Source organism: Aythya marila (genome assembly GCF_965140915.1).
Source record: "Aythya marila genome assembly, chromosome: 3".
In the NCBI taxonomy this organism is placed as follows: Eukaryota; Metazoa; Chordata; class Aves; order Anseriformes; family Anatidae; genus Aythya; species Aythya marila.
Genome location: NC_139044.1, coordinates 88,923,804 through 88,949,721, shown reverse-complemented (window position 1 = coordinate 88,949,721; position 25,918 = coordinate 88,923,804). Strand labels below are relative to the sequence as shown.

General features: G+C 37.9%; 1 protein-coding gene across 1 annotated transcript in view; it reads right to left on the bottom strand.

Moving 5' to 3' along the window:
* Positions 1–25,918, bottom strand: part of LMBRD1 (LMBR1 domain containing 1) — a 74,442-nt gene that overhangs the window by 18,587 nt on the left and 29,937 nt on the right. Inside the window, exons 8-12 of the mRNA XM_082758058.1 lie at positions 15,512–15,637; positions 13,700–13,852; positions 2,674–2,738; positions 1,803–1,905; positions 549–653 (exon numbers count right to left, since the gene is read on the bottom strand). Coding sequence (XP_082614184.1) covers positions 549–653; positions 1,803–1,905; positions 2,674–2,738; positions 13,700–13,852; positions 15,512–15,637 — 552 coding nt within the window. The remainder of the gene's footprint in view (positions 1–548; positions 654–1,802; positions 1,906–2,673; positions 2,739–13,699; positions 13,853–15,511; positions 15,638–25,918) is intronic.

Here is a 25,918-nt window from a genome sequence, read left to right as displayed (position 1 = left end):
GGTTGAAAGTGGTCAAGTGAATGCAGAAGCAGGGAAATATTAACTAAGGATCATAGGTATGATTGGTATACTGTTGATACTGAATTTGAAAAAACAGCTTTGTAATATTATTTATATCATATTTAGATATGCCATATCTATGTACTCTTCTCTTACCAAATTATAAAACCTTGCTTCCCGCTTAAAAAGCAAGCTAAGCCTTACTGACTGCACATTTATTTTGACAAAGAAATTAATTAATACTTCCATTGTATCAGAATCATATTGCTTCAACTTAAAGGCAGAAGCCAAAGTGGCACTTGTTTCATACTTGACAGGGGTCAGCTGACTGCACTGCTTATCAGGCTCATCAGCTTTGGTCTGGTAACTCTGCAAAACAGAGTAGCTTTCAAAAAGTGAAGGAGTTGTACAGTATGCTTCTAACAGTCATTACATATATAAACAACACTTATTTGTGGCATCCCAGTATTTATAAAGCTGTACATAAATAGTCATCATTATTTATAAAACATATTCAATGTCACATTTTTAAACAACGTGGTATTTACCCTTATCCAGAAGAACCATATACCCATATTTCGAATCCCTGCCATCGATGTGAAGATGAAGTACATAACAATAGTTGTAATAAGAATATAATCGAGTGGAAAAACCTAAAACAAAAAGCATACAAGCAATTCAAATGACAATATGGTCTTCTAATCAGAAAACAAGTTATTCCCCCAATGAAAGCAAGCTAAGTAGTTTCTACCTATAAGCATCTGAGGTAGTAACTGTCATTCTCTTTAAAAGCTACATAGCTAGTCCCAACTAGAGCCAGAATAGCTTGCCTCTATGAGGGCCTACACCATTAGTTTGTGAAAGTAACTGATCATTTTTCTTAATTTAAACCTTGCCTTAATTTTGAATGAGATTTTATAAAGTTTTCAGGCCAAATACCTGATTCTTTCAAATACCTCGTCAGAACATAATCTGCAGCGGCAAAAATAATCTTAAACTACATGGGCATTCTTTTTGTGATTATTTCTGAACAGGCTTGAATACAAAACGTGACTGAACAGCCAGGCAGAACACTGCTCTTCGTAGTGACCTACAAACTGAAGTATTTAATCGTTTTTGAAACTATGGGGTAAGCAATGCTTCGTACCAACCCATTATACTGAGAAGGTGGAAAGAACTCAGCTAGGGGAGGGTAAAGCATTAACTTACAATTACAGCTTTTCCTCTTAGCTTACCCACTGCTGTTCGCAAAATTTCTATGTGGCCATGCTGCATTCCAGCCCTACTGAAGTTAGTAAATGTTTGTTCTAATGTAGGTTTTCTTTCAAAGGGTAATGCATTATTGTAACATATAAAACTGCACAGAGTGTAGTGTATCTTTTCAATGGGTAAAAATAACATTAGAACCCAAAGTGCATTTACTGCACTTACGGGTAATAAGCTATTAAGCACACAAACAACTTCAATGTAGGTAGGCATGAGAAAAAAAATCGGTTTTAGTCTGTGCATAACAACTGGTGTCACACTTGACCATTTTCATCATCACATTTTCAGATACCAAATAGCCCCATGCACTGCTTTCCTACAACAACTGACTTCTACCCACCTGAGAGTTTCACATCAGTACTTGATAACTAAAACAGATCACTGACAAGGAAGTCACCTTGCTTTTACAGAACATGCATCTAGAGAATTTTCTTTTAATGAATCATTTTAGAAATGTAGTTTGCCTTTTAGCAACTTAGCAAAAAAAAAATAAAAAAAAATCCTTATATCTATACACCACCAACTCATTTACTTACTGTTTGAAGAACAGGTAACAGCATATTCAATGGATTAGTCAGATTGGTTCCTAAAATTATAAATCCAGAGTCGAAGCCAGCTGAATGTAGAGCCTTGTCTAAACTGTGGTAATAAAAAAAGTGTGTTACGGTTCTTCAAGAACTTTGTCTTCAGTTCAATTAAAAAAGGCAGGTCAAAAAAAGCTGAACTAAAAACAAAGATTAAAAGCTTTTCTGTACTTATATAGACACATGCTGTTGTATATAGACACCAACACTCATTGCACTTGTTCTGTGGAAAGGTACATTGATTTTTGTATCTCCTTGCCACTTTATTTTTTCCCTAGTTTGGAAACAGTTTATTTGCCCAGTCTGAAAAATTAAAGAAGCCAACATTTGAGACTACTGGTTAAATATCAGTCTTCATTGAAATCACTACTTTTGCAGCTCTCTAAATTGCTTTCAATTCCATGAAACAATTACAATACAATGCACGTGATAATGCATTATATGTCATTTACTGCAAGAATAAGCACCTGTTACCCAGCCTAATGAGTACCTACACGTTTAGATTCACTCAAGCACTCAAAAATACTTCTGCAGTCTGAATTAAGCTTTCTTGAAGTATATCCTTAATTTCCCTGCTGCATCAGAACTGTTTTAAGCAGCATGCAGTTAACCAAGCTGAACCACATCCTTCTTTGAACCTGTTTTAGCACATTTTGTTCAATTTCAATGTTTTATTACAGTGAGAAAACCAGCTCTAGCTATGGAAACGTATCATAGGAAAGCAATGTGCTGACTCTTGAAGCAAACCAACCCTGAACTGACTTTGATGTTAGAAGAGAAAGTACATAGTTCAAGTGGATAAAAAGTGCTGAAATGTACTTACTTTGACAAGAAGAGAGAGACAGTGAAAAGCAGTGCCACGACAATGAAGAATACTCCCCACACAATCTAGAAGCAAAGATATATTACAATGAAACTGAAAATGCTTGCAGTTGATACAATAAGTGAAAACTTGTCTAAGTTTCAATGCAGGACTAATGATGTTGGACCAGATCAGAGATCAAACACACTTAAAATAACTTTTTGGTAAGGATTTGACAGAAGTGCTAACAAAAAGCTTCTTTAGTTAAACAGGTTTTATGTCAAGCGTTCTAAAAGACAATCACCTGAGATGAGAACCACCTTTGTCTGGTGGATACACTAAACTCAGAACCAAGCGTTGTAGTACATCTCACAGAATCCCAGGATGGTTTAGCTTGGAAGGGACCTTTAAAGATCACCTAGTGCAACTGCCCTGGCACAAGAAGAATTTCTTCCTACGATCTGATCTAAATTTACCCTCTTTCAGTTTAAAATCATTATTCCTTGTCCTATCACTACATGCCCTTGTGAAGTCTACCTACAAGTCAAACATGCTACTAAGAACACAGATGTTATATTAAATGAACACAGCATTTACCAGAACACACTACCTGTACTTGCTATATAAAATGGAAAACCTTAACTACACGCATGTATTTGGGTTTAATTAAGGGAAATTAGAATTTATTTCCATGGCCACATTACCACATCTGTGTGCTTCCTTTCAACAGAAGACAACCTGTGCAGAACTTAAAAGGCCTAACTCACCTTTCCCAAACAAAAGTTCCCTTCTGTAGAGCAACTTAGTAACACTGACAAAATCAGTTGGATGGGCTGACATAAAACTCAAGTAAATCAGCCTAAATACCAGCTCCATGTCTTGCTTCTGTCTCCAAGTCCTCAGTTAGTAAGTAGCATTGACTATTTCAAAGTAAGTTTCAAGCTTCAAGTTACAGAAAGCAGCTTTCAAAGTATTTTGACTCAAAGGTTTAAGTTACCCAGAAATTTACCTTTGAAGTGATGTGATGACTTCAGAATGGACCAGAAAAAAATAAGATGCTTAGAACTACCAAAGTAGGAAGAAAGACACTTGAGCTTCAAAAAAAATGTAGATTCAACTTAAAAAACTATCATTCTAAAACACATCTTAATCACTCATGGATAAATACAGATGAGATTACCATGACCACATCACAACAGCCAGATAAAGGCCTCTCTTCTACAGAAGGTTCCAGAAGCACTTCCACACCCCTTCAGCTGCCCAAGGGGAGTCATTTGTCCCTTCTTTGGGCTGGATACTGTACTCAAGAATTTGAAAAAACAAAAACAAAAAAAAAATACATCACCTGCTATGTTTACTTAGCCAACAAGTCATAAGCATAGCTAAGCACAGATAACTAATAAGGACCACTGTAACTGAATCAGCTCCAGCTACCCTTTATAAAGCCAGAGGTAGGCAGCTTTTGGCAAGCTTTTGCACAGGGCAATCTGGATCACCAGTAGAAAACTGCCTGAGGTACAAACTAAGAAGTTTCTAAGATCATATCCCTTCACAGCAGCCTCCCACTATGTGTTAGCTATACAGGAAACAGATGTTTAAAAACAATTAGGACCAGGAGTCTTAAGCCTGTATTACTTCATTACTTTCTGCCGACTGTAAACAGTAGACAGGTATCCTTAACTCATCTGGTATACACAAACAAGACAGGGATCTCCTGGAAAGAGTCCAGCAGAGGGCCACAAATTTGATACGGGGCCTGAAGCATCTCCCCTGTGAGGAAAGGCGGAGAGACCTGGGTCTGATCAGCCTGGAGAAAAGAAGACTGAGAGGGGATCATATTTACAAATACCTGCACTGGAACAGGCTGCCCAGGGAGGCTGTGGAGTCTCCTTCTCTGGAGATATTCAAGGCCCATCTGCTAGAGACCTAACCTGCTGTAGGGAACCTACTTTGGCAGGGGGGTTGGACCTGATGATCTCTTGAGGTCCCTTCCAACCCCTACAATGCTGTGATATGACCATGTTTTGAAATAATGCATTTCATTATGCTCTTAAAAGTAGATAAGCAGTTAAAAAAGCACTCCTCTTCCTGTTTTAACCTCAAATCCAAAGCCTTTTCTATCTCAAACTTAAGGACCTTTATTCTGCCTTAGTTCATCCTGTGCTTCTACAGTGCTATTAAAACTACTGAGCCACAGGTTGATATTAATTGCAAAATGCTTATTCTCACACAATTTCAAAGCATCTATTGACTTTGGCCTTTCACTGAAGATATCCTTGGGTTATCTAGATTCTCCTCATAACTGACAACAGCCCAATCAAGACTATTTCTACTCTATTAACCAAAATATAACTGATGAATAAAAGAATACTAACACTCAGACTAATAGCTGAGCTCACAACTTGTGCAGTTGGTCTGAGTCTTACCAAGTGAGATCAACCTGACAGTGTCACATGTAAACCACCCTGCAGCTGGGTTCCATTTTGTATCTGAAGAACAGAGTAAGTACTTCCTTTCCTCCCTTACCTCCCCCCTAGTCTATGACAAGCTAGAGAAAACTTGCAGTTGAAGCTATATGCTCACTGTTGCCTTTTATTTGTCACCTATACAAAAGACAGATCTGTCTTCTACAGACAGGGTTCCAGAGATATAACTGTACTGTTGTCTACTAGTTCAAGCCAACTAGAATATCTTAAAAAGATTTTAGATACAGCCATGAAAATTCACTAAGTGTTTTAATCTTTGTGTTACAGCATAAATGAAAAGCAATCCAAACCCCCGAGAACACGTTTGACTTCAGAGCAAAGGACAAGACTAAAACAAACCTCTTGTTCTTATAACAGGACTATTTGTCAATGGGTGTTAAAAAGCTTTTAATATGAGAACAGGCAAAAACAAAAAGCCTGGGTTTCAGCCAAACAGCACACAGAGGAATTTAGGAAGGTCATTACTCAAGGAAAAAAAAGCAACTCTCAATCTACATTAAAGAGAAGTTTAAACTTCCTATGCAAGATGAGATTTCTTCATACTCCATAGTTCTTTTGAAAGCAGGACCTCAAGGCAATCACAACTCAAGCTACATTACCATCTCCTTATTACCAGAGCTGCTCCATTGCCAGGCCACTTCCCCAAATCCCTCAGCTACAAAACACAAACCCCATCCCCACTCATACTCAAAACATTTGCTGAAGAGCAGGTTGCAGACCTGCTGCCTTGCATTTACACCACTTTGATCAGCTGTGTCTGCTTGGGTCTCCTAATCCACAAGTCAAGTAACCTTATAACTATGTGGTTCATTGTTTTTTGGCAACACTGCTGACACTACAAAGACAATAAGCAGAAACACTTGCTCCTACAACTGATGCTGCTCTCTGAAATAAATCCCTTTGGCATCTTTGTATTATAAAGCCTCTATACTAGCATGTAAGGAAACAGCTGAAGCAGAAGACAGTTAGAACTGGTTTATTCAAAGCTTTGTTTTTACATTTGAACATATGGCATTAAAGAGATATGGATAAATAAAAACCAAGACAAAAGTGTGTAAATTGGCACATCTCAATAGTAAAAGTGTGCCACTTCCAGGTCATGGAAGAAAGCTGACTTGTATTCTAGTGTAATAAACCAGAGCAAATGACTTCGGAATACTAATAATTATTGTGTTTTTCTACTTCAACTGTGCATAATCAAATTACAAGCTTAAGCTCTTCTGATATTATTCATATTCTGTTTACACCATTTTTCTTAGCATTTCCCTTCAACTACCTAAACCTTCCCCCCATTATCACCCTTTGAGTTATGCAGTGAGCTCTTTGACTCCTATTCCTGCCCCCAGAAGTCAGTCAAGCTAAGCCATTTCATCCCTGGAAAATTACAAAATGTTACTGAGATGATCATGAAAGTTAGACCTCGGTTCATTTTGAGCTGGCGTGATCTGCTAAGCATACCCCTCCAAAAACAAACAAACAAACAAAAAAACTAAAAGAATACTTGCTTGCCTAATTGCTTCCTATGGTGAAAAAACAAAAAAAAAAAACACAACTGCAAATCATCTTGATACAGTTATTCCACGATTTGGAAGCAACAATGAAGCAAAATGAAAATTTAAAGGAGCAGTCATCCTCTCAGAGCTGGTATCCATTAGCAGAACAAAGAAAAGTGGCAGCACGGAAATGCAACGTTATTCAACGGCTACACTGGCCAAGAAACAAAGCTGGATTTCTCACAGGTAAGAGCTGCTACTTGGATTGGGTTTACCTGACAAGGTGCTGGCAGTGGTGGGGCTGTAGGGTTGCTATCTGGTAAGAGGTGGGGTGGTCCTACATAGGGAAAGGGAAAAGAGCGCTAGGACGAAGGAGCTGCATAGAAGAGGTGTTTTAAACTGCACTGCCCATCCACCTGTGCCATGGGGGAGTCAGGAATGAAGGGGGGAAGCTGAACCTTGGAAAAAAGGTGGGGTGGGTGGTGGAGTGCTGTCTTTCTCGCCTTTCAAATATATTTTAATTAACAACTGAATTAGTTTTCCTCAAGGCGGTACTGCCCATCACGGTAACTGGTACATGATCTCCCTGTCTTTATCTCAATCCACAAGGTTTTCCTATCTTATTTCCTCCAATATCCCGTTCATGAAGAGTGAGGGAATAGCTGGCTGGGCATCTGCTAACCAACTGAGTCATGCCATGTCATGACCTACTTTCCACATTGTGTCAGGCAACCTGGGAAAGAAGTTAAAAAAGGAGTTAAAAAAGATTGTTGGTATTAAGTGTTTTGCTTAACCTAAGTTTCACTGTTATCATATAAACTTAGGACGTGAAATAGTCACATCTCTTGCTTGTTATCTTCTCAGCCTCCCTGATTTAGAAGATGTGATTTAGCTGTGATTGCAGGAAGAAAGCCTGTCAGTTTAGCTGCATCACCTCCTTGAAGCAGATGAACTGACTCATGACAGCACCTGTCTGCACAAGCACATCGCCAGCACAGGTATTACCCAAAGCCCTGCACAGCAATTGCTTACTTTCCCTTTTTTCACTTCTCTGGAGAGAGCTGAAAGATCAAAAGCCCACAAAAAAAGAACAGAAGGGATTCAAGAGGAATAGCCTAACTCTCCACCCTCAATAACACATACTTAATACTTCTCCGAAGGCCTTCAGCAACAAGTAGAGAAAATGAAGCATCTATATATACAAAAAGTCCTTGTGTCCTTAAGATTAGACAGAAGAACAGTTTGTATCTCCCTTCCTGAGTTCACGTGCCACCTCCTACTCACCAAGAGAACACTGTTCTCTTTGTAGCACCTTCCATGTACTTGGACTGATGAAAATACTGTTAAGTCACCGCTTAAGGTAAGGCACTTGAGTTTGTTTGCTCTGCTCACAAAGGGAACTCATTTTCAGAATTGAGCACTTATTTTCTATTATTGCTCACTTTAGACATCACTTCAGTCCAGAAATGTTCTTAAGTCCCCCCTGAAAAACCAATGCAATACTCAAAACTTACCGTTGTTGAGCAGACTTCCATGTTTCACAACTTTGTTCACACATTGAGAGCAAGCCTAACTACATGCTCTGTAATTTTTTCCTTAAAGTTTCTCTATCAATAGAAAAAAAAATTCTCATTGCTGAGAGTATCAGATCAAAGTGTGATAGACCATAGTAAAGAAAGGAGAAAGAGTAGACTAGCTATCTACATGAAAGGTTAGATTCTGTAGGAAGAAATTAGACTAGTTTGACTTCACGTAATAACTCCATGTTGTCCACTACTCACATCTTTGCGATCTTCCAGGTGTCTTGTTTTTAAGTGAATTAAAAAATTAGCAGCTTTGTGTCTGAGTTGAACTTTATGATTCTTGTGGGGCCATTCTGTTTTGAATTTGATATAATTTTATACAGCTTTGAGTAAAACAAATGTAGTTTGCAAAATTTACTTCAGTCCATGTCAAAGAAAACATGCTCTTCAGAAAAAATAAAGTTTTAGCTTTGACAAACTACATACTACTACCAGATATTTAGCTCTAACAAAGTAATTAAAGCAAGAGTGTAAGAAGACACTATACAAAAGCAATTATTATTAGGAAGTCTGAATGTAAGCACTAAATTAACACCGTAAAAACAAATGAACAAAAAACAAGACTGAAACTAAGTGCTGTTCCCAGGCATATCATCATAGTCTGTCAATCCCAGCAAATCTACAACCCAAAACAAAGCAGAGATAGCACTCTCCTTATCTAGTAACTGACACAAATAGTTCCTTTGAGGTTGAGGTTTGAGAGACTTTTCCGCATTTCTACATTGATCAGAAATATTATACATGTCTATAAAAAGATTTCTTCTCTTCATCTTGGGATAGAGGCTAGAAAGCTGTGCAGAGGAAAAGGATCTGGCAGAGTTGGTCAGTGCTCACCTGAACATGAGCCAGCAGTGTGCCCAGGTGGCCATGAAGGCCAACAGCATCCTGGCTTGTGTCAGGAAAAGTGCAGCCAGGAGGACCAGGGAGGAGATCGTCCCCCTGTACTCTGCTCTGGTGAGGCCACACCTCAAGTACTGTGTCCAGTTTTGGGCCCCTCACTACAAGAAGGACATCGAGGCCCTGAAGTATGTCCAGAGAAAGGCTACAAAGCTGGTGAAGGGCCTGGTACACAAGTCCTGTGAGGAGCAGCTGAGAGAAAAGGGTTTGTTTAGTCTGGAGAAGAGGCAGATCAGGGTGAGGCCTTATTGCTCTCTACAACTATCTGAAAGGAAGGTATGGGCAACTAGGGGTCAGCCTCTTCTCACAGGTAGCTAGTGATAGGACTAGAAGGAGTGGCCTCAAGTTGCACCAGGGGAGGTTCAGGTTGGAAATGAGGAGACATTTCTTCTCCAAGCAGTCAGATACTGGAACAGGTTGCCCAGGGAGGTGGTGGAGTCACCATCCATGGGGGTGTTCAAGGAAAGGCTGGTCATTGTGCTTGGTTTAGTGTGTGTTATCACTAGTAGGGAGATGGTTGGACCAGATTATCTTGGAGATTTTTTCCAACTTTTATGATTCTATGATTCATAAAGCCACGAATTGAGCCACTCAGAAGTTACATGTGTGTGGAGGCAATTCAAATACTATCGGACTAACAAGTTGAGATGTTTATTAAGGTGATGGACATTATCACTTTCATAGGAGAGCTCTAGGAAAAGTCAAAGTAAACACAGACTTTGTAACATGCTTCACAGTACAGCTTTAAGTTAAAATTTGCCAAGGAGAACTACTTATCTGCAACTCTACTTTTTTAGTCCTGGGTTCTTAGGTCAGCTACTCACTGAGAGGGTAAAAAAAATAAATTCAAACCACAAGAACAGTAAGAGACACTGAAAATACTACCCTGACCGTAAATAGCTAATGGTATCGTACACTATCCCATGAGAACACAATGAATTATTCAAGTCCTACAGACACTACATGCAACCAACACATTTCGCAAAATTAAGGTTAATGTTAGAAGTTAAATAAATTACACAAACTGTTCACTTCGATAGTTACAGACATTCGTCTTTTATTCAAAAGGGTTTAATCTAGATTTTAAGTTATCATTGAAAGATAACTCCACCAAGAATATTACACTGAAAGCTTCTGTCCAGCTTTAATCTCAGCCTGTTTCCATTGGTACTCAGAATTAACAATGGCAGTGGCAGGGCAAATTGCTCATAGCCCCCCTCATCTTTACAAAGTACAGGCTAAAGTCATACTAAAATTACTACCTGGAGTTGGCAAAAAAATACTTTATATGTCAATACTGTTTCACAGAAGTACTTTTATTTTATTTTTAATTTTATTTTTTAAACCAGGTATATACATAAGTCAACTAAGATCAAAAGACCATGATGAAAGCTTTGCCACAGTAAGCGTCTCTTTTGCACTAGTTAAGCATCAGGATTGAAGTTCTACACATCCAGCTTACTATTGATCAAGCAATTACTTCACAAGATGCTCATTCGAAATGCATATATTCTTGTCAACATCTCTCACTTTTGCTGGCTACATGTAATTTCAACTAATCAACTGACAGCTATGGAATTCTTTGTTCTCTTCTTCCTATTTTCACATGCTTGAGAAAAAATAATGAGATTTTCCATGGCAATAACACAATAGTACATTTCACATTCCCGTATCATACGATGTTTTCAATATATTGCACCACTCCTAACTGTTCTTAACTACCTTATGTTCAGCCACAATGCAAGCTCTTAAAAAAAAAAAAAAGTCATATATAGATATACATAAATCTTCAACATGTGTTCACTGTACCCTCTCTGCCCCCCAAGTAACTACTATTTCCATGTCCTCTCTAGAGGAAGGAGCTCTTTTAACCATACAAAATAAGTTAAAGGACAAGGAAAGCGTGACATATTTTAAAGAATAAGCAACAAGATGAAATAAAAAAGGATCTAGCCAATCAAGTTAAAGACAAAAATAATAAGGTCTAATTCATGATTAAGTCTATTCCACCCCACATAATCCAAGGTAACGATAACCATAAATCCATGTCCTTTTTTTTTTTTTTATTTCTTTCATTTTTCGCTTTTGAAGCAAATCACGTTCCAATTATATGACCAAAGCTGCTAGAGCTACTTTTTAATCAGATATACACCAAGCGTGGGTACTGCTTCCAGGTGTATATTTACATTCTTCTCTTTGGTTTATAACACCTCTTTAATCCTCTCTTCCTTAGCCATGAGACAGGCAGACACATCTGGAAGATGCATTGAGCTAGACATGTTTTCTCCACAACCTGTCAGTCAAGCAACTTAGACTTGAGTGAAACAGGTCTTAGCCTACAGGAAACTATTGAAAGTGTTATATCTATTATTCTCCACAAGACGTCAATCTTATTTCTGTAAATGCATCTATTCAGACAAACTAATTTTGAAAATTGCTGGCACTTCTGGTTAGTCTGAAGTAGGTCCTACATGTGCATGCATTACATACACCATTTTACCTGCACACACAGGCTTCAAAAAGAAATGACAGAAAACACAATAGGTTGGTGTATAGGGTATGAGTGGCAAGGTTTTAGCAGAGGTTTTTTTAGAGGCTGCAGGGGTGGCTTCTGTGAGAAGAGGCCAGGAGCTGCCTTATGCTGGACACAGCTGGTTCCAACAGCAGGACACAGTTGAGCCCATCATCCAAGCTGGTGGCACCTCTGTAAACCATTTAACAAAGGGCACCACAGAGCATGACAGTAAGGGAGAAGAAAAAAACTGAAAAACTGAAAACACTGAGATCATAGAAGGAAGAAGAGGAAAAAGTATTCTGTGCCAGAAAATACGATTTCCTCCACAACCCATGAAAGATGCTGTGGTAGAACAGGTAGAGTCCTCCAATCTGTAGAGGACCCACATAGGAGCAGGTTCCTCCTCTCCCACACCCTACCCACCCAAGAACTGCAGCCTGTAGGAAGACCCACGCTAGAGCACAGGGAAAGCTTGAAGAGAAAGGAGATGAACTGACAATAAACCTCCTTGAAGACAGTGGGGAAGAAGTAAAGGGATCACGTATGGAGTGAAGTTGAGCCTAGGAAAAAGGAAGTGGGGTGGTTGGAGGAAAGTGTTTCGAGTTTTATCTTTGATTTGATATTTATTTTGCTATTTTATGCTATTGCCAATTTAGATAGATTTGGGTAAACTAAATTACTTCCCCCCCCCCCCCCCCATGAATCTGTTTTGCCCATGATGGCAATGGGCAAGTGGTCTCCCTATCTTCATGTAAACTGCCAATTTTTTTCCCCCACCTCATTTTTAATCCTTACCCCATGGAGAACAGGGAACAAGAAAAAAAGCTTGGTTGGTGCCTGGCAGCTGGCCACTGGCAACCTACCACAACTGGGAGACATACTGTAAAAGAAATCTGCATGTTAAGAAACTCCAGATTCTTCAAAGGACAACAGTGTATGCAGACAAGGGAAATTAAATTAAGGGGACTGAGGAATGCTTTGAGAAAGGAATCAAAGTTTCTACAGCTAAGGAACAAGGAAGCAGACAGCAGATTCGGTCATTTCTCAGAAAGGAGGTCACTACAGGGCTAGAACAAACTCAATAACATTGAGGATAGGTAAAAATAAATGCTTAAAAGAACCTCAGCACAAAGTGATGAGGATAAATGAAATTCAAGGTATAATAGATAAGTGAAACACATGGGTTGATATACCCAGAGGAGCTAGATTAGGGTTGGATAAATGTAACTGGTTTGTGTGCGTGCATGAGATGAAGGCCCTGTTTTCACTTTAGAAGAGAGAAGAGAAGGAACCTAAGCTTTGAAATCAGTGATCAAAGTGTCAATCCTCTATCAACATGATTACAAGCCAGTGTCTTCAGAGAATCCCACAGAGACAGAGTTGCAGCATTCGTTTCCCAAAAGTACAAAACACAACACCAATTTGCAGTTAAGCAGGTAGCACTGTTAGGAGCATTTTTCCCAAGATCTCTAAAATTGACAAAGAGTTGGTGGTCACAGTATCCAAAATCAGCAACTAGCAGCTTTTTTTTTTTTTTTTTTTTTTATTTGTATGAGTTGTAGAATAGAAAACATGGTATCAGAAAGACAGAAATGTAACCTCATGCTCTTGGAGGCTCTGCTAGGTGAGAAGTGAGAAGTCTGGATGAGCAAAGAGCAGCAATGTGCCCCCTACTCTCCCAACCCCCTGAAGCCAATCATCTACTCAAGGAACCATTTTATTTGCAGGATAATGAAAGTGATAGAATAACACATTTACAAGTCTGCATTGGAAGCAGTCCAAATATTAATATTTTCTTTGTTGTCAGGAAAAAGGAGTAAGGTTATCATAGCAAAAGCTAAACAAAAGTTGACCACAGAAATAAGATAAAGGTCCTTTTAGCTCCAACTTAACTATCTATCTTAGCCAAGCATCCATTCTGGTGTTTTAATCACTTGCTGTGAGGTTGTCATGGGGTATACTAACCATAAGCAGTTGATACTCAGTACGGTAATTGTCCTATGATACATATGGGAAGAAGCCTGGAAGGTATTACATGCAACTTAACTCTCAAAATGTGTCAAAACTTGTTACCTTTAGAGGTCGGATAGCTTCACAGAACTTCGCCCACCAACTTTTCTCAATTGATTCCAGATGCCTCTCTCTCCTTCGAAGTGTTCTTAGTCTCTCTTCTAGCTGTTGTACAGTCCGTCTATCCCTTGATGACAGAGGTCGACCATCTCTGCACTGATTATCAAAAAGTATTGCAAGAGATCAAGGAACACAATCAAAGAATAGACTTGATACCTAATGATCTAAGATTTGTTGGTATATAATTCATACTGTTTCTATACCACTTCAGGTATAGGAAGGCATCTTCCCCATATGCTCTTCAACACCCTGAAGTGACTTAAAGGAAAAAAACTTTTCAAAACCAGCCTAAGCTGTAAGACTAATTGAATCCAGAGGGCATACTAATAGCAGAAGACCAAACTACATACCTAACCTGATGTAAAGATTGAGTAAGATACATTTGTAGTTCTGCATGTTTTCATTGCACTCATTTCATTGCCTCATTTTCTTCATGATTTCTCACAAATGTAATTGACTAAGATTTCAATTAAATACTAAGGCAGAATCCTGACCATAATCCATAAATCAAAGAAAATTAGGTGGTACCAGTGGTCACATTAAATTATAGAAATAACTAGAACAAAGTCATTCTGTCTTTTGATCTTAATTGTCTTGTTACCAAACCCAGCTAACACTAGGTGCTTGCAAACTCTCATAATCCTACAGTCTTCTGTAGCAAGCAATGCTTTATTTTTCCAGGACTTTCTCATTTCTCTCATTGATTTCAGTAATCAAAATGCCTTTGCTGTAGCCATATTTTGCACAAAACCAAAAATGTTACAACTTAAACCACAGAAAGCTACTTTTTAGGTTTCATTATGCAAGATTTGTAGAATGTAAAGATATCCATGCTATATGGAAATAGCAAGTATCAAGCAGAGCCTGTCAGAACCATTTCAACACTGCTGGCAATCTACCACCACAGAGCACGTAACAGCACATATGGCCTATCAGGATGAAAATGCTCACACCTTAATGCCCCTTCTTTCCCATCCCCCCACTCAGGGCTATGAAAACCACTGGTCAAACCATTATCTGAAATGGGTTGGGAAAAGGGTAGGTGATTACCCCCAGCACCTTACACATACAGGAGAAATCTTATCTCTGTTCAGCACTCCCAAGTAGTTAGAGCTTTCCTGCTTCTATTATGCACAGCATTTCAGTGAGCTGCAAAGCCATCACAGGTTTACAAATGGCATTAGCATCCTGATGTTTAGAAATCGAAACGTATTTCCAAAAGTACACATTTAACAAATAAATGTTTCATAACAAAGTACATTAACTTTGAAGCACGAATATTTAGAGCTGTTACTTATTCATAAAGATGATTAATACTTTGATGAACCTGACTTGTGGCAGCTCCACGCAGCAAGTATCCAATGCTGATAATAACTACACTGAGTAAGCATCAAAAAAATTGGATGCTATAACTGGTAGTAGACTAGAGTGAAGTTAACATTCTTTGCTTCCACAAGGTGTGTCTCTTCCATATATCTAAGCAGGACTGCAGAAATTCAAGCTTAGCTCATCAGCACTATTAGCAGCGAGGTACAAATAACTACTGCTGTTGGACTGATAAAGAAACCCTCATCTCTACTACACAAGTACCCACGCGCATTTCCAAATAACTCAAGAATTGCAAGTGCTACTCTCTTCTAGCTTGCTATTCTTTACATTTGTCTGGAACAAAAGAATTCATAGTAACGACCATAAACTGGTAAGCCAAGCAAGAAAAAAAGATCCTTAGGTAAGTGAGAAGCGTAAAGCAGATACCTTGGACTTAATCCTTAGCATACGTTGCTCCACTTCTTCAATATCTTCAGTGTTCTCCAAACGTTCATAAGCTGCACTGGTAGTTCCTTTAATCAAGTTTAGAGGCAAAGCTGACATACCATAAGCCTAAAACAAAGAGGAAAGATATATACTCAAATTCTCTGCTAGACTGTTTCATCTGATTAGTCTACCATATGTTGTAGCTGTAAGGTATCACAAAGTAGTTTTTTAATTCGTTTTTGAGTAAAACAGAAGGAACACTATGCAGGTTCCAGTGTCCCACATTGCTCCCAAAGTAAATTTCTCAAGATCGTTGAGACAATAACATACGTTAAGATGTTATGAAAACATAACCCACTGAAGACTTTTCAAGCTAGCCCATTTTTGGTCAAATCATTCACCTTTCTAAAACCTTAACTTCCTCAACTCAGATCCTAATCACAACATCGTATAATAAAGGAATTTGTACATAATGAACCTTAATAGTTTTAGAAGTAAAGCATAAACAGCTTCCTTGTAGCCAATAGCCCTCAACTTATTTTTTTTAAATGAAGTTACCTAGAAAAGTTACCTGATTTACTATAAAAATTTCAGTAGTAAAAAGAACAGCATAGAAGCAAGCTAGGTGAAAAGCCTAAACTCATTTATATTCAGAAGACTACTTAAATATCCATTCACATCCATAAACATCTGTTAGCCCCAACTCCTAGTTATAAATCCTATACCATTCAAAGTGTCTGCCTATTTCTATGCCCAGATTTTTCCAATGCAGTGTTACGTAAAATCTGCAAGCTTTCTAACAGAAAGTATGTGAGGTGAGATACGCAGAAGTGTTTCATTGATTCTTCCCCAATCCCTTCTGAATTTTACAGACTTAGGCAAAGGTCAAAAAAGCTAGCTATGGCTTATTTGTTTTTTATCAGGGGTGGGAGGCTACTAGTGACAGGTTTTCCATAGTGCTGAGCTCAGCAGCAAGGTTCCTGAACAGAATCTCAAGGAACAAATGCTGTATAATAAAGTGCTTAATATCTGAATATTATTTAACTTCAGAAAGTAGCAGTTTCATAGATGTTCATAGGCGTACTACTTCCTCCTTCAAGCACAGCTTTACATTTCTTACAATATTTAACACAAATGCTAAGTTGCCATAAATGTCTCCGTGCATGCTAGGTCAAATCACATGAGCTTTCTATATGCAGAAATTGATTTGACCTCTTTGACGACCTGCTCAGACACCCTAATGTCTCGTGAACAGTACACTTAAAGCAAGAAGCCATACATTTTCAGCATACTTCTCAACATGCCAGATGCCCTGCCACAAACAGGTATTTCTATGCCCCTTGGACAAATGAGTTTATTTACCAGCCTTGTAGCTCAAACAACTCATTATTTAGCTTAATTACCATTTCACCATAAATATATGCCACAGACTTCAGTTTCTCTCTGCAAATGACAATACTTGTTTCAAAACATTTTTCTGCAAATATTAGGCTAGGAAAAATTGAAACAGAAGTTTAGTAGTCTCACAGTCTTACTCATTTATTGGGGAATTAGGCTTTTTACATTCAGAGTGACAGTTACCAGTAAGCTCGTGGAACAGCGTTAATTAACTTCAACAAATGTACAGCACATGTCTCTCTCAACAGGGTTCAAACCCAAGGAAACAGTGGTACCTGTTAAATCACCTGAAAGCATTTAAGAGAGGGTAGGAGAAAAGTATTCTCCCTAAAATATTTCTTGAAATGTTCATTAGTGAAGAACACATTCAGCTAGATCTTTCACAACTTGCACTACATAAACGTTTTCTTGCATAGGAAGAAGCAGTATTAGAAGTGATTTTAACTTAGATGCCTAGAGAATAAGGTAGACTAAGATCTCTCTGATCATCAGTGAGATAGTAAGACATACTGCTCCTTCAAATTATCAATATAGACAGAGGATGAAGTACAGAAAGATGAGTGACCTAGGTTTGGGTTGGAAATGAGGAGACATTTCTTCTCAGAAAGAGCAGTCAGGCATTGGGACGGGTTGCCCAGGGAGGTGGTGGAGTCACCGTCCCTGGGGGTGTTCAAGGAAAGGTTGGACATGGTGCTTAGGGACAGGGTTTAGTAGGTGACATCAGTGGTGGTGGTATGGCTGGACCAGATAGTCTCGGAGGCCTTTTCCAACCTTCATGATTTTAAGTCACATGGAAACAACAACTAGCTCAATACTGTTTATGCAGTGTCAGTAGGTATTGAAGAACAGTGAGAATTATACTCCAGCTGTTCTCAGTGTGCCACAGAACACAAATATACTTTTTACTCTAGAAATCACTAAGATGCCACATTAGAGATTACACTAGCACTGCTTCAGTTTGCATCGTCTTCAGGCTTCCCGTGTTCTCTTTCATTCCCGTCTTGTCAACAGCAGATCCAGCTACTCTCCTCACATTCTCCAGGAAAAAACATAAGTTCAGGAGTAACAGATGCTGTTCTCTTCCTTTTGTCTCTTGCAGGCTCAGCATCTTACAACACCTTAGGGTTGCCAAAATTCCCCAGCCTGTGACTACATAAGGCATTATTAGTCTGTCTGACTAGTCACCCGCTAAGTTTATAGTCATCTGTAAGTACAAGATATAAAATAAGTGACGCTAAAATAAGTTGTAAAAATCCCATTTTACAGAAGTTGCAGCAAACAAATACTTCAGGGATAAACTCTTAATAAAATCCAGAAAGGCTGGGAATCGTAACTGCTACTCTAACTTTTTTTTTTTTTTTTTTTTTTTTTTAAGTTGCACAAGCTACCAAAAGATTTCCACTGAAGGTGTATTATGAAGTTGGGAACGCCTAATATGCAACCAGATGAGCCATAAGCTCACAGATCAGTCATGAGTGCAGAGGGAAAACAACACATTTCCAACGTGAATGTAGTAGATGCATTTAGAAATGAGTTAAATACTTAAAACTACGTTTTGAACACCTACTGAAAACGCCTGAAGCTATCAAGCATTATAGGTTAATTAAAAGCTGATTATGTTTCATAACCTACATCTGCTGTGTTCAACTAATAAAATATGGTCTAATGACTTAAACGTGGCCCAAGCAATAATCCCTCCTTGTTAAAGATCAAACAGAACAAATCGATTCTGGTCTTGGTACACAACTAGCACTAAAGCTGGTGAACTGCCATCAGTTAAAGTTAAAAATACTAAGAACTAAGAAAATACTTGCATAGCATAGAAGAAAGTCCCTGTTCTTTTTATTTTACAGGTCCATATAGCTGATACAGCTTTTAAATGCTTTCCCTAAGGTGTTTTAAAAGTGGTGTGCACGTGTACAGTGCAAAATGCCTAGAAATTAATCCTGACGAGCATCTCTTGCAGAGCACTGCCCTCTAGCGAAGTTGCACGAAACAGCCAATTTAAAATACAAGTCACTTTACTATTGTATCACTGCATAAAAGGCATAAGCAAGTAACGTGCTCACAATTCTAAGGGTCCAAAATAAACCCAGAAGTTCCCATCTTCTTCTAACAGCCCGTTTCAAGACTTCAGCTGAAAGTGAGACCACAAAACACGCAATTCTAACAACTAAACCCTTATCAAAAAGGAATTCATTCAGCTTAGATACCTTAAGATTAGGATATGCAGCGCTTTAAAGACATTCATGTGAAATATAGATTAGTTTTCCATGGTATGAAGGTCCCACAAAAAAAAAAAAAAATCAAAAATATTTTGGTATAGAAGGGGTCTACATTCACTGTTTTTTGTTTGTTTTTGAATTACATTAAATGCAAGGGAAGCCACACGATACTTTTTTTTTCCCCCCTTTATAACATACGATATAGTTCAGTTGCCTATTTCATATGGATACAATACAGCATTGTTTGTGCTGGAGCAGGCAAGCTAGTACAACTGAGTCAAATGTGGTGCACTTTAACATGTCACACCAGTATAGGCAACACTTGTATATAAGCTTGTAAGTGCTGTATATACACAGCACGTTTTCTTTAAGCTGTATCTTTCTTTTCTGCACACCTACACAGCGCTTTTTTTTTTTTTTTTTTTTTACATAGTAATCTGACTCGACAAGTAATAGTCAACTATTTCCCTCACAGCAAAAAATCTGTCTTTGTATCTGGCTGTTTACTCATACTATCTTTCTAAAGATAAAAGTCAGAATTAGAGAATCTTACTTCCAGAGCAATATTCTAGATGGCTAACAATCACAATGGTTCACAGATCTTCCCTAAATTGTGAAGAATAAAGGAGAAAGCCTCTTAAATACATCTGAATATGTAAGACCATCTCATGTACAGGTTTTTGTTGTTGTTTGTGGGGTTCTTTTTTCCTGAATGCTCATTTCATATGGCTTGGGAAATCATTCAATCTATTCACTAGCTAAAATCCAGTTCTCTTATTTTAAGTTTTATTAAGAACTGAAGATTGGTTATGAGAGCATAATTTTTCACAAAACACAATCTCAGATCACAGAACAAACTGATATTACCGAACATACCAGTTCAGTTTGGCATTTCTTACGTCATCTCCTGCACACATCATGAACAGTGAACACTGAGTACCTGTTCACCAGTTCCTCTAACTCATCGCTACAGTACCTTTCTGCTTTACATTAATACATTCACCTTCATATTTCATATTAATGAGCTTTAATTTCCACTGCACAGAGTAAAAAGAAACACCAAGGAAAAATATGAGACTAATCTGGCCAAAAGAGTGCCATTAAGGTTTGTAAGATGCGGAAGCCAAGGAGTTGCAGTACTTACATGTATGTTCAAGGACAACAGCCTCTGCTCTGCAGCATGCACAGTGAGCTTGTGCTTGCTGGACATGTTACTGAACTGTTAGAAAACTTAACTTTATCAGTTGAAAACCAGAGCATAGCTATTATACCCAGTTGTTTTTCTGCATTGCTCCATCAGGCACAGAAGAGCATTAGCAACTAGAAGACCAACTTACTTTCAAGGTATAATCTCTAAAACCTCAAAGGTACAAAACTATCATTGATCCAGCAGTTTAACACATATAGATTTCTGTGGCTGCGGTAGGAATCAGGCTATTAAAACAAAAGAACAAGGTTATTTGCTATTCCGGATATTTATTTTTTCATGAAGAAGTGACCATAATCAAAGAACTAAGTTTCTTTTGTATTTAAGAAGCGATATTGAAGTGATTAAGTGGTAACAACCATAAAAGCTGCTAACTTGTAGGTTTCTCAGTAACTGTTTGAAGTCTACATAAGAAATTCAGTAGTAAATGAGTGCTTTTAAGGTTAGGTAGATTACAAAAGGCTTTAAGCTTTTTCCCCTTCAATAGAAATAAGTCAAATGAAGGAAAAGCAAATTATACTCTGGACAAAAATTAGGTGTGAGAAGATCATTAAATTTGTCAGCAGACAAACTGAGTTTTGTAACGTCTTCTCTCTCAGGATGAAGGAGAAAGGATCACTTTACTATTTCACAAAAAGTCAAATAACGCTTATTAAATGTTTTGGAAAAATTACAAAGCCAATTATAATCATCCTTCAAGGACATGTTAAATGAGATGCAAAAGATCACTCAAAAATTAATCTGTCTATCATTGTATGAGTAATATGTTATTCTGCCTTGAATTCAAATAGCAATCTGCAGCTGACAACAACTATTGCATTAATACCTAGGGCAATGTAAAACCATTCCCATGCAAAATACATTAATGAAAGAATAGATTCAAATTACATCATCTGTGAAACTATTTCAAACAAAGCACTGCAGCCCTGATTTATCATTTTCTTATTATATCTCATATTTATAGACACAGAAAGCTGTCAGTATAAATCATCAAGGTCATGGATCCGTAGAGACCCCCTAAGGATCACTTATTCACATTTTTTACAAATGTATTTTAAAAACCAAGTGCTGTATTTCAGTATTATGCATTACATAACACCAAAAAAAGCAGATTTGAGCTATTAAGGTTTTGTAACAGAAAAGGATCCAACAATTAAAAGCTATACTGGAAGCTGAGCCACACCAAGAAAGTAGTTCACACAACATTGCTACTTTAAACATCGCATGTACTTTGAAAAAATGATATAATTTCACACTCTTGTCAGTAGTATGGACATATCTATGATGTGAGAAATCATAACTGACTTTACCTATACTTTTGATAAAACCACTATTGCCCTCTCAGAAATAAAATCTGGAATATACACCTTTCCTAGCTGCACCTTCTTCCCCCTTCCTAGTTTCCAGAAGGGTTAATTAATGCCATGAATTAATGCCAAGAAAAGATTATTTTACAAACCATTCAGCAAGGAAATACAACATGAAGTGAGAGTTGTGGCAGTACATTCAAGAAGACCAGGTTAAAAACAAGGATCAAACCAAAGATGGACACAAGAAACTTAACTGCAATTTCCAAGGCTTAGAATACTTTTCCTCCGCACCCATTTGCAAAAGCATGCAAATTTGTTTCTCGTACAATCAAGTCACTGAAGTTACAAGGTGAAGAAAAATAAAGAGATTTATAATGTTTAGATCATGAGCAAGCATTAAGTGCTCCCCCCACTGCAGAACAACTATCTGCACTCCCCTCACTTGCACAAGTAATTTTGGAAAATTTGCCTCCTACCACACTAAATTATTCCTTAAATGCAGTTGCTATCCTCTGGCACAGAATTATCAGCACATAATCTTGCAAAAGGTCATAGTTCCTAGAACACAGAACTACCTCCTTCTCTGAAGACACTGCATACTGTTATTAAACAAAGGGCCCAACATTGTTTGAGCATTAATTCCACGGTAGTGAATAAAGAGAAATGTTAAAAAAATAATCTAATAAATCATTTGCATAAAAGAAAAGCTGTGTTAGAACAGAAATTTTGCAGTGTGGTCTAAGTGAGGTTATAAGAGCAAAACAAGTACTGTGGATAAAATGAACCAAAGAAAGAATCACTCATCAATCACTGTCCTGTCAAGATTTTCCTCAGCTAAAACCTAGCTTAAGCTGAGAGGACATGTCACATCATCAGTTATAAACATGGCAGGTGTCACTCTTCGTACATTTCTAAATGCCACAGGTCCATAAGGTAGACAGAATCCCAGAACTAACTCTCGAGATTGGAAGGGATGTCTGGAGATCATTCAGTCCCAATCCCCTTACTCAAGCAAGGATACCTACATCTGCTTTCCCAGGACCATGCCCAGATACTTTTTGAAAATCTCCAAGGAGGGAGACTCCACAACATCTCTGGGCAACCTTTGCCAGGGCTCCGTCACCTACACAGTAAAGAAGTGCTTCCTGACGCTCAAAGGGAATCTCCTGTATTCCACTTGGTGTCCACTGCCTCTTGAGTTGATAAGGTATGTTAGCATGTAATAACACTACATGAGTTCTATGTTTTTGGAAAACTCGGAAAATTTTGTGCCCATATTCTAATTTTGTGCCTACCTTAAACACCAACTTGTCCATTGGAAAAATATACCTCATCTTCTATATTAAATCATCCCTGGAAGTAGTTAAGGAAATCCTGACCTTCCCTGATGTAAGCAATTTCCACATTAATTCCTTGAGCTGTTACTTCTAGGTTAGTATTCTCCTAGTGCTTTACTTTGAGGGACAGGATGCTTTCAGGTTCAATACATATTATTAACCCCCTCCTAAATTTATACATAATATTTAGCTGAAGTTGAAGAACTCAGGAGTTTTTCCATACCAAAATGTTTCTCTTTAGCATCTTGAGCTTTAACAGTGCATTTCATGATACTCCACTCAGAAGCTGGGGTGAAGTTCACAACACAATGACGGTGTTGTGTGTTCTGACTCACACTATGGAAAAAAAAAAAAAAAAACACAAACACCTTCTTTGCATCAATATGTCAAATTTAGTGGATAGATTTTGATATTCAAGCCAGGAGAAAATGAAAACCAGCATGCTAATCTGACAACAACTAAACAGAATTGTAGCTTTATCTTTCACCATAACAGTACCTTGACAGTTGTCAGCAATTCTAATCCAGCATGATGCTTCAACTTATGTCCCCCCAGGAACACCACACCAAATGTATATGGTGTAGATTACATTGCATAGTCTGGCAAGTCTGTTCTTTGCTGCTTGAATAGCTCACCATAGATTTCACCAAAAAGCAATACATTAAATCAACAGTTACTTCAAAGAGGCCCAGCATGTTGGATCAATGCTGACAGTACTCCTTAAAAAATAGATTTTAACTAGATTAGTCATTACAGTAAATCTGTTAGTTCCATAACTTAAACCGTAGTCATTTGCAATCTAAAGAGCATCACTCTCTGCACCTCTCTTCCTGAGGAAGCAGAGAAGTATGCTTTCAGAGAGAAAGCCTAGGAGCATACACATACAGAAGTGAGCTTTTGCTCTCACTATCTACTCAAATTCAAGGTTGTCTGGTGCCAATGCCATAGCTTCTTTACCTTAACTTCTCAGTACGGTATATTTTCACAGCACAGAAGTGAAGTTTCTGAACAGCTATAACCCAATTCTTCACATTCAAGGCCATGCACAACAGTCCTGTTAACATTTGATTAATTGTAGAATGGATGAGTTGTATTCCAGGCAACATAGGCAGAATCCATTAATTATCTGCTTCATGGTACTCTTCTAGATGTACCATTTAAGATGAAGTTAAAGTCAGCTGCAATAAGTGCAGGCACAGCATCACTGTTTACTTTTAGTGTTTTGTGTTCAAGTTCACAGAATCAAGTTGTAGATCTTCAACGTAAAACCACTCTTTACTTAAAAATTTTAATACAATTCAATGATGAAAGCATTTGCTAGCCTCTTACTATGCTACAGCCTTCACTACATATATTACATATATATTTTTGATTAAAAATATTTTTATGAAAAAAATATATATTTCATATATATATATATTATTATTTTTTACAGTAATATAAATTAGTATACAGAAGACTGGATACATCTGTTCTTGATTTTTTCTTATGACCACATACTCCTTTAATAGTGCAAATAAAAAACTGGCAATGGAACAGGTTGAGGATTTTCAGAAGTCGGGAACCAGGGGAAGAACTTCCATCTTTACTGCAAGTCCTCAACTGAACAAAGATCACCACTGTTCAGAGAAGGAAATTCCAGAAACATGTATTACATTCTCATTTGTTGTCTACCCTTTTCTCATAAGCTGCCAAGCATTTGTGCAAAGATTTCAAGATGTTCTTGTGCTCACCCTTATAAAAAGGGTATTCCTTTTGGTGTTTAAAAACCTACCACCAATTACTAAAGAATAGTTTAACAACTAAGAACCATGACAAACAATTCTATATGCCTCCAGAAGGTTGTCTAAAAATACAGGAACTTAATTACTTGTCAGATGTCTAACATCACAGGCAAGCATTACAGACAATGCATCAAACTTGCCTGAGCACTGATGCTTCTTATTATCTAGAGGCATTTTTTTTTTTTTTTTTAAATAAAATATGACATAAGAATACAAACCTAAAAGGCAGACTGCACAAAGGACTGAACCGTGAAGTTTACAAAAATAAACAGTTACTCCTTCCAGAATTATGCTTGTTTTCCTCTTAAGTGTAAGGACTAGAGCTATCCAGACTGGTATAGTGTAAGAGGCTATACTCTTACAGCTCTCCCTCTCTCAGGCTCAGTAAAGCATGATGGTGTATGAACTTTTCACTGAACTAACTTCTAAATTAAGTCCTACCACTGTGAAAAGCAGTCCTCAATACAAACCGCAACCCAGGTGTGAGAATTAAAGCGTGCTTTCGCAGTGGAAAATTCCACTAACCTTGCATATTTAAATGTGATTGTGCAGGCGTAACAGTCATGAGTATGTTAAGCAGATAAGGGGACAGTAGAAGGTCCCACTGTTCCAAAATAAGGAAGATAGCTAAGAAAAACAAGAAGAGCAGAGCAAAATCAGTAAAAAGAAAAAATCATGGGCCCTCTAGTCATAAGAGAAGAAGGAAAAAAAGGAAAAGGAGAAATTAACAGAAATTTGTACACATCCATGTATAGTATAGTAATAAGCATCGAGTAGTTTGTGAAGCTGTAGTACTCAGCCAATGAGGAAATTGGGGAGGAATTAAGCATTGGGTAATAGGGAACATAAGGTTGTGATATACTTTTGCTGGGCGCTCCTGCTCACAGAATGTCTTCTATTGCAATTGCGAATAAAATGCTACTTCACTGAGATCCTTGCCTGAGCCTGTATTCCTGGCTGTGATTGTTTCTCACACAGAGGCATGGCATCCGCATGGTGCTCAAACTGTCTGAACAGTGAATTGAGAGCAGTGCTGTCATGCTGTTACAGGTAGAAACTGCATACTTACAGATGCCTAAACACCACTACAGTGGGCAAAGTGTTATGATAAGACAGAACCTAGGAAAGCTGTTCCAACTCCAACTT